The sequence below is a fragment of the Cucurbita maxima genome, unplaced genomic scaffold (genome assembly GCF_002738345.1).
Source record: "Cucurbita maxima cultivar Rimu unplaced genomic scaffold, Cmax_1.0 Cma_Scf00004, whole genome shotgun sequence".
In the NCBI taxonomy this organism is placed as follows: Eukaryota; Viridiplantae; Streptophyta; class Magnoliopsida; order Cucurbitales; family Cucurbitaceae; genus Cucurbita; species Cucurbita maxima.
In genome coordinates, this window is record NW_019272020.1 from 2653555 (window position 1) to 2666945 (window position 13391).

General features: G+C 37.0%; 2 protein-coding genes across 3 annotated transcripts; both read left to right on the forward strand.

Annotated features, from left to right (window-relative positions):
* Positions 1–1954: 1954 nt before the first annotated feature.
* Positions 1955–2616, forward strand: LOC111478074 (zinc finger protein 7-like). Its single transcript, XM_023122163.1, has one exon. It carries the CDS (start codon positions 1981–1983, stop codon positions 2521–2523), a length of 543 nt encoding a protein of 180 aa, XP_022977931.1. The 5' UTR covers positions 1955–1980; the 3' UTR covers positions 2524–2616.
* A 2491-nt stretch (positions 2617–5107) lies between these two features.
* On the forward strand, positions 5108–8415 carry LOC111478067 (indole-3-acetic acid-amido synthetase GH3.3-like). Of its 2 annotated transcripts, XM_023122153.1 has the most exons (4): positions 5108–5162; positions 6412–6669; positions 6778–6879; positions 6966–8415. In XM_023122153.1, the coding sequence occupies exons 1-4, from the start codon at positions 5131–5133 to the stop codon at positions 8347–8349; spliced, it is 1776 nt and encodes a 591-aa protein (XP_022977921.1). In that variant the 5' UTR covers positions 5108–5130; the 3' UTR covers positions 8350–8415. The 2 variants fall into 2 exon arrangements, with proteins under 2 accessions (XP_022977921.1, XP_022977922.1); XM_023122154.1 differs by lacking the exon at positions 6778–6879.
* The last annotated feature ends 4976 nt before the right edge of the window (positions 8416–13391 follow it).

Sequence of the window (13391 nt, forward strand, 5' to 3'; positions counted from 1 at the left end):
GTTTTCGAGAACCAGATGCAATTATGTGATAGCAACACAGAATTGAACAAAAAAAATTAGTGCACGAAGTATAATCCAATATTCTATACCCTTTAATTAGTGGAATATAATGCAACAAACCCAACATTTGATTATCACTCATTTGGATACTCTTTTAAGGCATTCCAGAGACATTGGATGCTTTTGTTTCGAACATTTTAATCCTTATCCTGCACTGCTTATTCTTAGTCTTATCAATAGTTCTTCAACTTCTCTTCAATTGTGAAAGTACCTGAGGTTGAAGCTACAAACAAAGAGTGAAGAAGAAGAATCTGTAGAACAAAGATTCAAATTGTCATTATGGTGACAACTTATTCTTTGGCTGCAATACAAAGATATGCTTAAAGTATTATAAACAAATGAATTCTCATACAAGCTTGGAATTGTTTTTGTTTGGAATATTAGAGGACATAGATCGAGATATGAAACCAATTATGAAACCAAATCATCCTAAAAGAAAAGTAAGTTTGGCATCGAATCTTCTTTCATTGCCCAAACACAAATATGTGTTGTCGTCTCCATTGGTCTCTTTCACTTTCTCTCATATGCTTGCCAAATTCACAACATGGAAACACTCAAAGCCAGTTGGAAAATGTGGACATGACAACCTCAGGGCACCTAGCTGTACAATTGGACAAGACATCCCTCCATTCTCTTGCATATGTATGTTTTGTCACCATTGACATCCCCAAAACGGGAAATGAAAAGAAGGAACAGAACTATTCACAATTCCTACCATTTCCATGGAGGGTCCTCTAATTAATAGATAAGAACAAGAACGTATCAAAACTGTCTTCTCTTTCTCTTTCCTCCTTAACTTAAGTCGCCCGCTAAGAAATGTTGTATGTTTCGGCCGGTTACATATCAAGTCAGCCTCATAGTTTTAAAACGCGTCCGTTAGTAAGAAGTTTTCACACACTTCTAAGGAATGTTTCGTTCCCCTCTCCAACCGTTGTGGGATCTCACAATCCACTCCCCTTAAGAGCCCAACGTTCTCGTTGGCACACCATCTAGTGTCTAGCTTTGATATCATTTATAATGGCCCAAGCCCACAGCTACCAGATATTGTTCTCTTTAGACTTTTTCTTCTGGGCTTCCCCTTAAAGTTTTAAAACGCGTCTACGAGGGAGAAGTTACCACACCCTTATAAGAAATGTTTCATTCCCCTCTCTAACCGATGTGAGATCTTACAATTCGTTTCTTTATAAAACTTAAGAACACGTCAAAGAAAAAATTGTTCTTTTAAGTAACTCTCTTTCTTGCTTGAAATGTTTGGTTACAAATGAGAAAAATGATACCTTTATGTACTTTCTTTAAAGACAGCTTTATAAATGAGTGCATGTATACATACTATTCATGTACTAGATCATGCCATGTACCTAGAAATTCATGTATCTAACCATCTATGTATTTAGAAAATGTACTCAAATAACGCAAGACGATATCTTGAAGATATTTTAATCCAACACTTGGTTGTAGCATTAAAACAAGTCATCTTGACAAAAAGTATGGGATCACAAGTTCAAAGTATGAGATCATATCAAGTTTTTCTTATTATAAAGCTTAAACTTCTAAATTTAATGCGAATTTGATACGATTTTAAAAATGGATCCTTTAAGAAATTTTAGTTAAATATGAATACATTACTTAACTCAATTTCTCAGACAAATACATTATGGAACAACGTAGAATAGTTTAATGAGAGAGAGAGAGAGAGAATAATGGATTAAAGAGTGACAATGAAACATTAGAATGAGGAATGTTTGTCTGTTAGAAGTGTACATAATTGAATTGACAGTACAGACCTTCTCTTTCTTAGCTTTTATTGTTTAAAGGTAAGCGAACAATAACACAACTCCACTTGTAACTCACTCTCTCATCGGATTCTTATTTCCTTCCCCATTTATATTTATATTTATATTAAACTCCCACACCCATACAATGCAGCCATCACCTTCTTCCATGAGTTTCCCCAACAAATATGACTCAAATGGGGCGCCCATCCAGTGCCACCCAGATCACAACTTGGGCCAATTGTTGAGCTTAGGCCTCTGCATACCCGAGGGGCAACCCTCCACGGACACCAAATCCAAGCTCGCCAACCGTGGCGAGGACAGGCTGTTCTCCTGCAATTACTGCATGAAGAAGTTCTACAGTTCACAAGCGTTGGGAGGCCATCAAAACGCCCACAAGAGAGAAAGAGGAGCCGCCAAAAGGCACCACCACTCCGATCCCAGGACCACCATCATGCTCTCTACAATGGCTGCTTCTCTCAACTACGCAGTTGCTTCACTTGGTATCACACCCCATTCCCTTCCCCACAACCCCACACAAGGTGCTGGGATTCAGAAAACGCCATTGCCAACACCTTTGAGAAGGGAAGATCATGCCATGGAAGCTTCCGATTCCACTTGGCCTGGAAGCTTCCGATTTAAGAAACAAGGATCACAAATGAACCACCTAGACTTGAGCCTTCGACTATGATCACCCCACCGACACACCAAAAAAGGAACCTCACTTGTTTGAATGTAAATTTGTACTGATTTAAAAAAAAAAAAATTAATTCTTGCTTGTACCTACCTACCTCATCCGTACAAATAAACATAATCATTACATCAATCAACTGTTCCTCTCTCTTAGATGTCCGACATTCAAATTCTCATCTAAATATTTGAATCCGTTCATTCTAGTCATCTCTCAAAGTTAGTACGGCTTAATATATTCTTGAATTAAACTTTTATTACAAGAAACTTGGGTGTTTGAGCTTTTCTTTTAGTTTCTTTCATCATCACATGTAAAAACATATTCCTTCCATGTTTTAATTTTAGCAAGAATCGAATAACTCCAACAAACATTTCTTCAACTTTTATTATAAGAAAATTTTCCAATGTATTATTATAATGATATAAAAATTAAATAGCTCACAAACTTGCTTGAATCACTTCTATAATTTTTAACTATTAATCTAGGCATTGAATGTCAATAATTTATTTGAATATTACAAACATACTAACATAATTATATTTATTTGGTTCTAACTATAATTTTTATTGACCATTTTCATAATTATATTAAACCATTCAAAGAAGGGAGTATTTAAGGTTATTTGAATAATCCTGATTCTAGCTTTGTTCAATTGATCAAAGAATGGTTGGGTCATTATGAAATTGAAGAATAACTAATTATTTTAATAATAAGATAACTTAAAATACTAATAAGTGAGCCGATATATATAGACCGACCACCTTAAAGTCCAACAAAACGAAAACATTGGGCTTATCTTCCCTTGTAATGGGCCTTGTCGTTACTGATTGTATACAACACAATAGGGTTAGGTTTTTCTTTACTTCACGAGTCCTCATATGCTTAAATTAGTTAGTTGAACTCTACAAATTGACACATAATATATACAATAAAAACATTATCATATATAAATTAGATTTTAAAATGATGGTTTAGTGGTAATGAAAAAGAAAAATGAAGGGTTTGACCTAATCCATGTTATTGTGAGCGACAAGAGAGCAAAAATTAAAGGAATATGTTCCATAATAATAATTAATAATGTAAGTGCAAGAGATAATGGAATTACTCAATCCCACTCCTAAACTAAATAAATCCAGTAGAGGCTATTTTAAATTAATATTAAATTTTAATTGTCGAGACTTTTTTTGGTTGCTTTAAATGTCCATTAAAAAGCCACCATTTTTTGCCATTATTTCAACGCCAAATTAATAAACTCAATTAACTCTTTGTTGCAACCATCAAAACCCTTCTTTGACTTCTCTAATATTCACTAACGTTGTCCTACAATTCTTCGACAACAGGTCGGCCCACTAAATTGCTTCCAATATTTATGTTTGAAGTCTCAAGGTTGTTTAAAAATGTCTTAATGCTAAAATCATCTAGCAAGTCCATTTTAAGGTGTGTAACCCACCCTTGAAGTTACCAACCTGACCTAGAGGTTCTTACGTGTCATCCAAGTCTCAATAACTCGAATCGCCTTAAAAACTTCTAGCTCATCTATGAAATCTACACACTAACAAAATGTTTCTAGAAAATTCTTATATGACATTTGCAAAGTTGACAATCGGTATATTTACCCATGCAAGCCTATGTGTAAGGACAGAAATGTACATATGCTAATGCAAGTAGTTGCATCATAATTTGAACACGATTAAGAGTAGACTCTCTAACGAATGAATATTACCTTCTTGACATTTTTATCAACAAATATATTTTTAAAAAAATAAAAATAAAACAACTATATAACAACAATGCACGTGTGTTGTCCCCATCTATCAAAGCTTCCAGAAGACATTAATCAAGCATTCAAGGCTAGCAAAGGTTTGGTCAAAGTCACAGGTAGGATTTTTGAACATTAAATAAATGCGTGCGTTTTAAATGTCAACACAAATACCCTATTTCAATTCAAACCCAATAAAACATTAAAAAATCATTTTAATATTTAATTTAATTATATTCAAATAATAAAGAAAATATATTGTTTAATTTCAGATAAAAATAAAAATAAATAATTGGGCCAACTTTAATCGAACTAAAATCAGAGAAAATGTTGGTTATTTTAGCCTAATGTGAAACAAAAGAAAAAAGAAAATGATGTAGTTTGAAAAGTTGACAATCATGAGGTACACCTCGTCCTTATTCATGACGTACATCAATACAATATTTACACGTCAGCCATGGCGTTTGCAACTTAAAATGAGATTGCTTGGAAAGGAGAGGTTCCCCGTGACCAAAACATGAATACATCATACCCATGGCCCTCCTTCCTCTGCTTACTAATTGTCGGCTCCCGCCGGCAGCCGTCATTGTCGCCGATCAACAAACCCAGCTGGAAAGGATCCTCAATCTGACCTGGCACTCACTGTGGCCCCCGCTGCTCTCCTCTCCCCTCGACAGAGCTACTCGTCCTGACCCCATCTGTCCTTTCTCTTTGCTCGCATGATGTCAACTATGACGTGTCAATATTAACCTATATATATACACCGATCCCTTCTCCTTCTTCCTCACTACTACTCACAGCTCAAAACTTGAAACATATATCCATCGCCATATCAGCTTTCTGTAACAATGGCCGTTGATTCTTCGGTTTCCCACGCCAAGTGTTAAGGATATTTAGTAATAAATTATAGTTTACCATATATATTATATTTGATATTTTATTATAAGGCAAATATCTAATATTTGCCTTATTATCATAGGTATCTTTCCATTTATTGTTATTTCCATTTATTACTATTTCCATATCCTTGTAATTCATTTGATTATAAATAAGATAACTTTCACACCATTTATGTGTGGTGGATTAATCAAACATCCACATGGTATCAGAGCCCTTTCGGTTTCACAACCCTGATCCTTTCTTTTCAAGGGCTTTTGAATCCTCTAATCTTCTTCTCCACCTCCCCTGCTGGTTTTGACACCGCAGGGGCAGTCTTCATGGCTGCCGTAGTCGGAGCCGATTGATTACTCTTCGGCTCCACCCTATTGACCTCCAAATCACCTTTCGTCATACTCTGTACATACAACCTCACCTTTTCCAACCAAATTGGTTTTCCTCTTGGCCAATATAGTCTCTCTCGTTTTCTTCCCAATCAACCTTCATCCTTCACATAAACCCTAACCTAAACCTATCAACCTTTTGCAGAGATTTACCTTCGGAATCTGGGTGCCGCACTGGCCTATTCGCCAACCAAGTTGCCGCCGCCCTTCCTGCCAAAATTGGCTTCTTCGCCCGATGAGGCGACTCTTCCGACTGTCCTTCTCGCCAAAATTGGCTCTTTCGCCCAATGTGGCGACTCTTCCGGCTTCAACATTGTCTTTGTCCCTTGCTCTAGGTTTCCCCTTCTACTTCTTGGGGTTAGAAATATTCTCACCAGAGCCAAGGCAGCATCGTCGCTAAGCGACAATCTCTCTTCATGGGTTAGACATATTCTCGCCGAAGCCAAGGCAGCATTGCCGCTGAGCGGCGATTCCTCTGCAATTTTCGATGGCCAAGAAAGTGTTTCTCTACGCCTCCTCTCAACCAGGTTGTTGACTTCTTCAAGAAAAGTGTTTCTCAACCTCTTTGAATTTTTCAGATTCAAGCTTCACGTTCGTTTAAATCCGACGCTTAGCTTGCGGTGGGGTGTTAAGGATATTTAGTAATAAATTATAGTTTACCATATATATTATATTTGATATTTTATTATAAGGCAAATATCTAATATTTGCCTTATTATCATAGGTATCTTTCCATTTATTGTTATTTCCATTTATTACTATTTCCATATCCTTGTAATTCATTTGATTATAAATAAGATAACTTTCACACCATTTATGTGTGGTGGATTAATCAAACATTCACACCAAGGCCCTCCGCTTCATAGAGGAAACCACCACAAATGCTGACTCGGTTCAGAAAAGAGTGTTGGCCGAGATTCTGAACCGGAATGCTGATACGGAGTATCTGAACCGGTTCCGCCTCAATGGAGCCACCGACCAAGACGCCTTTAAGTCCAAAGTTCCGGTGGTTACTTACGAGGAGCTGGAGGCCGACATCCGACGTATTGCTAATGGCGATCGCTCCCCTATCTTTTCCTCTCATCCCATTTCTGAGTTTCTTACCAGGTGAAATTTTATAATAATTTCCAAATTATATACAATTAATTAATCTAAATTATATCATGGTTACTCTAAATTGGATTTTAATTATGATGAGCTGTATTTAATTTGCAGTTCTGGTACATCGGGTGGGGAGAGAAAACTAATGCCCACAATTAAAGAAGAAATGGAACGTCGTCAGCTGCTTTACAGTCTTCTCATGCCTATCATGAACCTGTAATTATCAATTTTAATCTCGGCTTTAATTAAATGAAATTCATGAATTTGGAGATTAAAAAAAATGACAAACAATGATTTTTCAGGTACGTGCCGGGGTTGGACAAGGGGAAAGGACTCTACTTTTTATTTGTGAAGGCCGAAACCAAGACCCCTGGAGGGCTAGTGGCACGTCCAGTGCTCACCAGCTACTACAAGAGCGACATCTTCAAGACTAGACCCTATGACCCATTCAATGACTACACTAGCCCAAACGAGGCAATTCTATGCGCCAATTCCTTCCAAAGCATGTACACTCAGATGCTATGTGGCCTCCTAATGCGCCACCAAGTTCTCCGCGTGGGCGCCGTCTTTGCCTCTGGTCTCCTCCGCGCCATTCACTTCCTCCAGCTCAATTGGAAGCAGTTGGCATATGACATCTCCACTGGCACCCTAAGCCCCAAAATTACAGACCCTTGTCTCCGTGAATGCATAACCTCCAAATACCTAACAAACCCAAACCCAGAGCTGGCGGAATTCATCTCCAAGGAGTGTTCCACAGAGGAGTGGGAAGGAATTGTGACAAGAATTTGGCCAAACACTAAGTACCTGGATGTGATTGTGACAGGAGCCATGGCTCAGTACATACCCACCTTGGAACTTTACAGTGGAGGGCTACCCATGGCTTGCACCATGTACGCTTCCTCGGAGTGCTATTTCGGGTTAAATTTGAACCCAATGTGCAAGCCCTCGGAAGTGACCTACACCATCATGCCAAACATGGGCTACTTCGAATTCCTCCCGCACCACACGTCGTCTCCTCCAGCTCACTCCCGCGACTCCCCACCTCGACTCGTCAACCTCGCTGACGTGGAAGTCGGGAAAGTGTACGAGCTCGTAATCACAACCTACTCCGGACTCAACCGTTACCGAGTGGGTGACATCCTACAAGTAACGGGGTTCCACAACGCGGCCCCACAGTTCCGATTCGTGAGAAGAAAGAACGTTCTTTTGAGCATCGATTCTGATAAGACAGATGAGGCCGAGTTGCAAACGGCCATCAACAATGCGGCGTTGTTACTGCGGGAGTTCAACACCAGCGTGCTAGAGTACACGACCCACGCAGACACCAAAACAATCCCAGGACATTACGTCATATATCTGGAGCTTCTTGTAAAAGACACCGCAAATCCCCCTCCCGTGGAGACATTAAACCAGTGCTGTCTGGCCATGGAAGAGAGCCTCAACTCGGTGTACCGCCAATGTCGAGTGGCCGACAACTCAATCGGACCGCTGGAGATCAGGGTGGTCAAATACAGGACGTTTGAAGAGGTAATGGACTATGCAATCTCAAGGGGTGCATCAATAAACCAATACAAAGCGCCACGATGCGTGAACTTCACACCCATTCTCGAACTCCTCGACTCTAGGGTAATTTCAGCGCACTTTAGCCCATCCAAGCCGCACTGGACACCCGAACGAACACTTTAGACCTCAACGAGGTTGTCACTCTTGACTTCTAATAATGGTCGGATACAAAAGTAATTAATTATTAATATGGGTTATGCTTTTAAATAAATTTTAATTGTTATTTTATAATATTTTATCTCAATTTAAGTAATCAGACAGAACTTGGGCCAATGGGCCATGTCTTTCATGGGCTCGTATGGACCTCAGACTTCCGACGACACACATTGGGCTTATCTTCCTTGTAATGGGCCTCGTCCATACAAGTGGGCCGCTATGATTTGAATTTTTTAGTAATTTTAAATTTGTATTAATGGGTAGTTAAGGGCTATTTTGGACATTTGATCATTCTTAATTAATATAAAGTGAAGAAATTATTACTTAAGTTGATTTTGTGGTGATAGTGAAAAGGGGAAAAGAAAATTTATATATTCTTGCAGGCGACAAGAGAAGCAAAATTCAACGACTATGTTCCCTTCTAATTAATAATATAGACGCAAGAGATAATAGGATTACTTAATCCCACACTAATTAAACACACAGTATAGAGGCTAATTACCCACTATTTTAATATAATATTCTCACAAATAAAATAAAATAAAATATTTGTTAGGTCTTTTCTAGAGGGAGAGAATATTAGCTTTAACCACAACATCTACCACGTTACCCCATTAACTAGTTAGCTTATGCCAATGCCAATGGGGGTAGGGCTTGCACATAGCTACATAACTCGATCAGATTCTAGCCGTCCATTGTCACATCTAGTATTGTGTGTCTGTAATGAAATCAGCTTATGATCATAAATATAACAAAGTCACGAGAAGTTATATTTAAAATGAACACTATCATATCATTGTATAGATACTCGAAAATTTATGGTTGTCCAAACAATTTTAAGTTGACAAACATAAAATAAATGTTGTATGAATATATAATAACATGAAGAACGGTTGGAAAAACAATTTTAGGTTGACAGACATAAAATGAATGTCGTATGAATATATAAGAACATGAAGAACCGTCGGAAAAACAATTTTAGGTTGACAGACATAAAATGAATGTCGTATGAACATATAAGAACATGAAGAACGGTCGAGAAATCAATTTAGAACCGCGAAAGATCCAAAAGAGTAGAATCCAAAGAGGGTGGGTTGGATAGGATGATTAAACTTTGATTTCACATTGAAAATTCACAGCCTTTATTCATATTTGGATTGACAAATGTGGTTTTTGGTCTGATACAATGCATGGTTCTAAAAGTTTTGGAAATTGCCTCATTTTAGCCAAGCAAAACGCTATCCACAATCCAATCTAATTCCCCAAATTCTATTGTGGTGGGTGAGAAGATTATACATCAAAAATATATTTTTGTATTCTTATTTAAATCAAATCTATTTGGATTAGTCAATAAATCCCTAAACTAAATTATTCATACCACAAATACATGATAAATTTCAAACATTTCAATCTAAAATGTGTTCATGTCGAGCTACAAAACATAGACATCATTTCATATTAAATCTAAGCATAATTTAGCTAATTAAGGCAAGTTTTCCGACCAATAGGACTTTATGTCTTTTCGAAATATTGTTAAACTCTAATTTGATGATCGTAATTAAATATATTAATAGCATTTGGACCCACTGGTTGACAAAGTGTTCCAGGATTATGTTGGGAGAAAGCATCCCATTGAATATCATATCACAAACAAAAAGAAAAGCACGTGAAAAGTGATTGAATTATTTGAGAAAATTTGCAAATCTTCGTCCCTATCTTCATTAATTACTTCCATTGTTATAAGCTCACTTGGTTTAATTCATCAACACATTATTATTTTTTATTTTCTTCATAATCCCATTTTATAGTAATGTTTCCCTAAACAAAGTACTTTGATTTATTTTAGTGCACAATCACAGAATTACCGACTTAGAAGTGCTAAGGTAAAAGCATAACATAATCAACTTTATTTTGTTATTATTATATAGTGTTAGAGAGTTGGGTATTCTATTCTATTCTTTATAACGATGTGGAAATCTTTTCCTAATAGATGCGTTTTAAAAACAGTGAAGCCAACAACGATACGTAACGAGCCAAAGCGAACAATATCGATTAGTAGTGGGGTTGGGCTGTTACAAATGGTACTAGAGTCAAACATCAGACGGTTGCCAGTGTGAGGATGCTGGGTCCTAAGGAGAGTAGATTGTAAGATCTCATATTGGTTGAAGTGGAGAACAAAACATTCTTTATAACAATGTATAAACCTCTTCTTAACAAATACGTTTTAAAAATCATAAAGTTGATGACAATACGTAATGGGTCAAAACAGACAATATCTTAACGGTAGACTTGAGCTGTTACAACATGAGTTCACAAAGCTAGATTATATGAACCTAACCAATTAACCAAAGCTTGAGAGCAACTAAAGAAAGGAGAGCACGAATGCCTTATTTTGGAGGACAAAGGAGAACAAAACATCTGCCTCATCTCTCGTCCTTTTCACTATAACAAGTAAAACGAAGGGTTCGTGGTTTTGTAAGAGTTAATTACAAGTGCATGCATATGTCCTGTCTTGTTTTATTTTGAATCTTGCTTGTCCCAATTGTCACTAAATAATATTGTTGTCGTTGACCGCAAACCCCTAAACTCTAAACGTCATTTTCTACGTTTCCTCGTCCACACCCAGCTTCCTGCCTTTTCCATGCTGATTTCGTATACGTATGCCACTTTGCCACTTATTAACACATGTGTTTCCGGCCATCTAAGCAGAACCAAACGGTACCCGACAGAAATTCGTGTTCAAAATATTATGTTACGTAGAAATTTTCATCAATTTTACTAGTTTTTGGGTTAATCGGTGATTTAATATAGATAACAAACGGAAGGTCATGTTTTTCACTTGAACATAACTCGATTTGTTTAGGCATATGTCCTTCGATCCATATTGGAATCTTTTAAGTTCAATTATAACGCGTGATTGAAGGAAATTTGTCTCATTTATCCTTTCAATTCTTTTGAGCTTCAAGACAAAACAACTCTTACCCATGACCTAATTTTATAAATATGAACAGTAATAATAAGTTATTATAATTTTTGTAATATATGTTATGAACACAATCCTTCTCTGACAAGATTTGTTTTTCTATTTGAACAAATAAATATGAAAATGACTATACCCTTTGAAGAATCTAGCTACAAGTTTAGTACACGTAAAGTATTCTCGATGTTTTGTCATTTTTGTATTGAAAAAGGGATGGTTTTGGTGTTTATTGAGGGTATGTAGTAGGGAAGAATAGTTTTATCGACATGTTTTTACGATTATGAATCAGAACCTGTCTGACTATGGAACAACAAGTGTGTTTAGATAATTAGATTAGCGTTGTTAATCCTTTGGAAATGGACTCCAATTTCTTTGTTGATGATATCAGGGACAAGAAAACACATACACTTAGCTTGGTTGAAGGCTTCTTATCGATACCATGGACGCCCAACGTGGCTGCTCATGGCCTAGCAATTCATTCGCTTCCAACGAACAACACAACTAGGTGGGTGAAGAAAAATCCTTCATGGGTTAAATTACTTTTGAATTTAACAAATAACATAGAAATTTTTTATTTTTTAGTCACAAAATTGAATTTCAAGTCGCAGTCTATATTGGAAACCATCAAAATTAGGGAAGTGGGTAAAACGTGTGGACAAGTTTTGACAAACTCCCAAACCTAAATGTTGAATGTAATGAAAGAAATTAGGTTAGAAAAGAACCAAAATTGTCTCAAATTTTGACCATTTGTTGCTTTCATCGACTTTCACAAGAGGCAGCTAACTATTCTCTGTCCCCCCAAACCTGCTCTAATCAAACGCCTTCAACTCTTTTCTACGATAAAAAAATATTATGTAACCGTCCAAACCCACCACTAGCAGATATTATCAACTTTAGTTCGTTACGTACCACCCTCTGTTTCACGATTTTAAACCGCATCTACTGAGAAGAGGTTTCCACATTCTTATATACGAAATGTTTTGTTTCCCTCTCCAACCGATGTGGGATCTCAAAATAATCCTTACGTTAGAGAGGAGAACGAAACATTCCTTATAAAAGTATGGAAACCTCTCTGTAGTATACACGTTTTTAAATCGTGAGACAATACATAATAGGTCAAAATAGATTATTTCTAGTAGCGGTGGACTTGGATTATTACAAATGACATCAGAGTCAATCACGGGGTAATGTGTTAGTGAGAACGCTGGACCCCAAAAGAGGATAAACTATGAGATCCCACAGTTGAGAAGGAGAACGAAGCATTTCATATAAGGGTATGAAAACCTCTCCCTAGTAGACACGTTTTAAAATTATAAGGTAGATCACGATATGCAATCGATCAAAACAGATAATATCTACTAGCAGAGAGTTTGGACAGTTACACGTTGCCACATAATTTATGAGGGTTTTTGAGCTCGAAAACGGGTAGTAGAGGCATTAATAATTAATGATTAAAAGCGAGGAAAAGATGGTGTGAAAGTCATGGGGGATATAAATAAAGAGAGGATTTAAAGAAGAAGCAAACGTGTGTGGATTAGGAAGTCAATGCGACAGCCAAACATAATTTGGTGTTGCTAAGAAGTTTGAATCTCGGAAGCCAAATCCTTTGACCCTCCGAATGTTTTGTGGTAACTTAGCAACGCCCCCTATTGCCTCTTTGCCCTTTGCTTTCCTCTATCTTCAACGCTAATTAATTCCCCAAAATTCAAACTCTTCTTAATTCCATGTTCCACAATTCCTCGACAACACGTCGGCCCTCTGGATTGTTTGACTACTCCATCTCAAACACTTCTCAACGCCCATCCGTTTTCCTTATATTTTACAAATGTATAACAAAAATGTCGAAGCTTTCGATATATGTAAATAATATAACATAACGTCCTTTTCCTCTTATAATATTTTTCTACCAAATAATCTTTACGTGTGAATGTCGACAATAGGGAGATACAAGCTGTCACTTGTGGGCCATGAATGTGCATGAAATTCAATAATAATATGTCCTATTTTGACTAAATTATTGGGTAACGCC

Bases quoted from the DNA above. Each gene is read 5' to 3' on its own strand.
- LOC111478067 (XM_023122153.1), top strand. From the start codon at position 5,131: ATGGCCGTTGATTCTTCGGTTTCCCACGCCAA. The intron at 5,163-6,411 runs GTGTTAAGGATA...CATTCACACCAA, and splicing joins TCTTCGGTTTCCCACGCCAA to GGCCCTCCGCTTCATAGAGG. The intron at 6,880-6,965 runs GTAATTATCAAT...ATGATTTTTCAG, and splicing joins CTCATGCCTATCATGAACCT to GTACGTGCCGGGGTTGGACA.
- LOC111478074 (XM_023122163.1), top strand. From the start codon at position 1,981: ATGCAGCCATCACCTTCTTCCATGAGTTTCCCCAACAAATATGACTCA.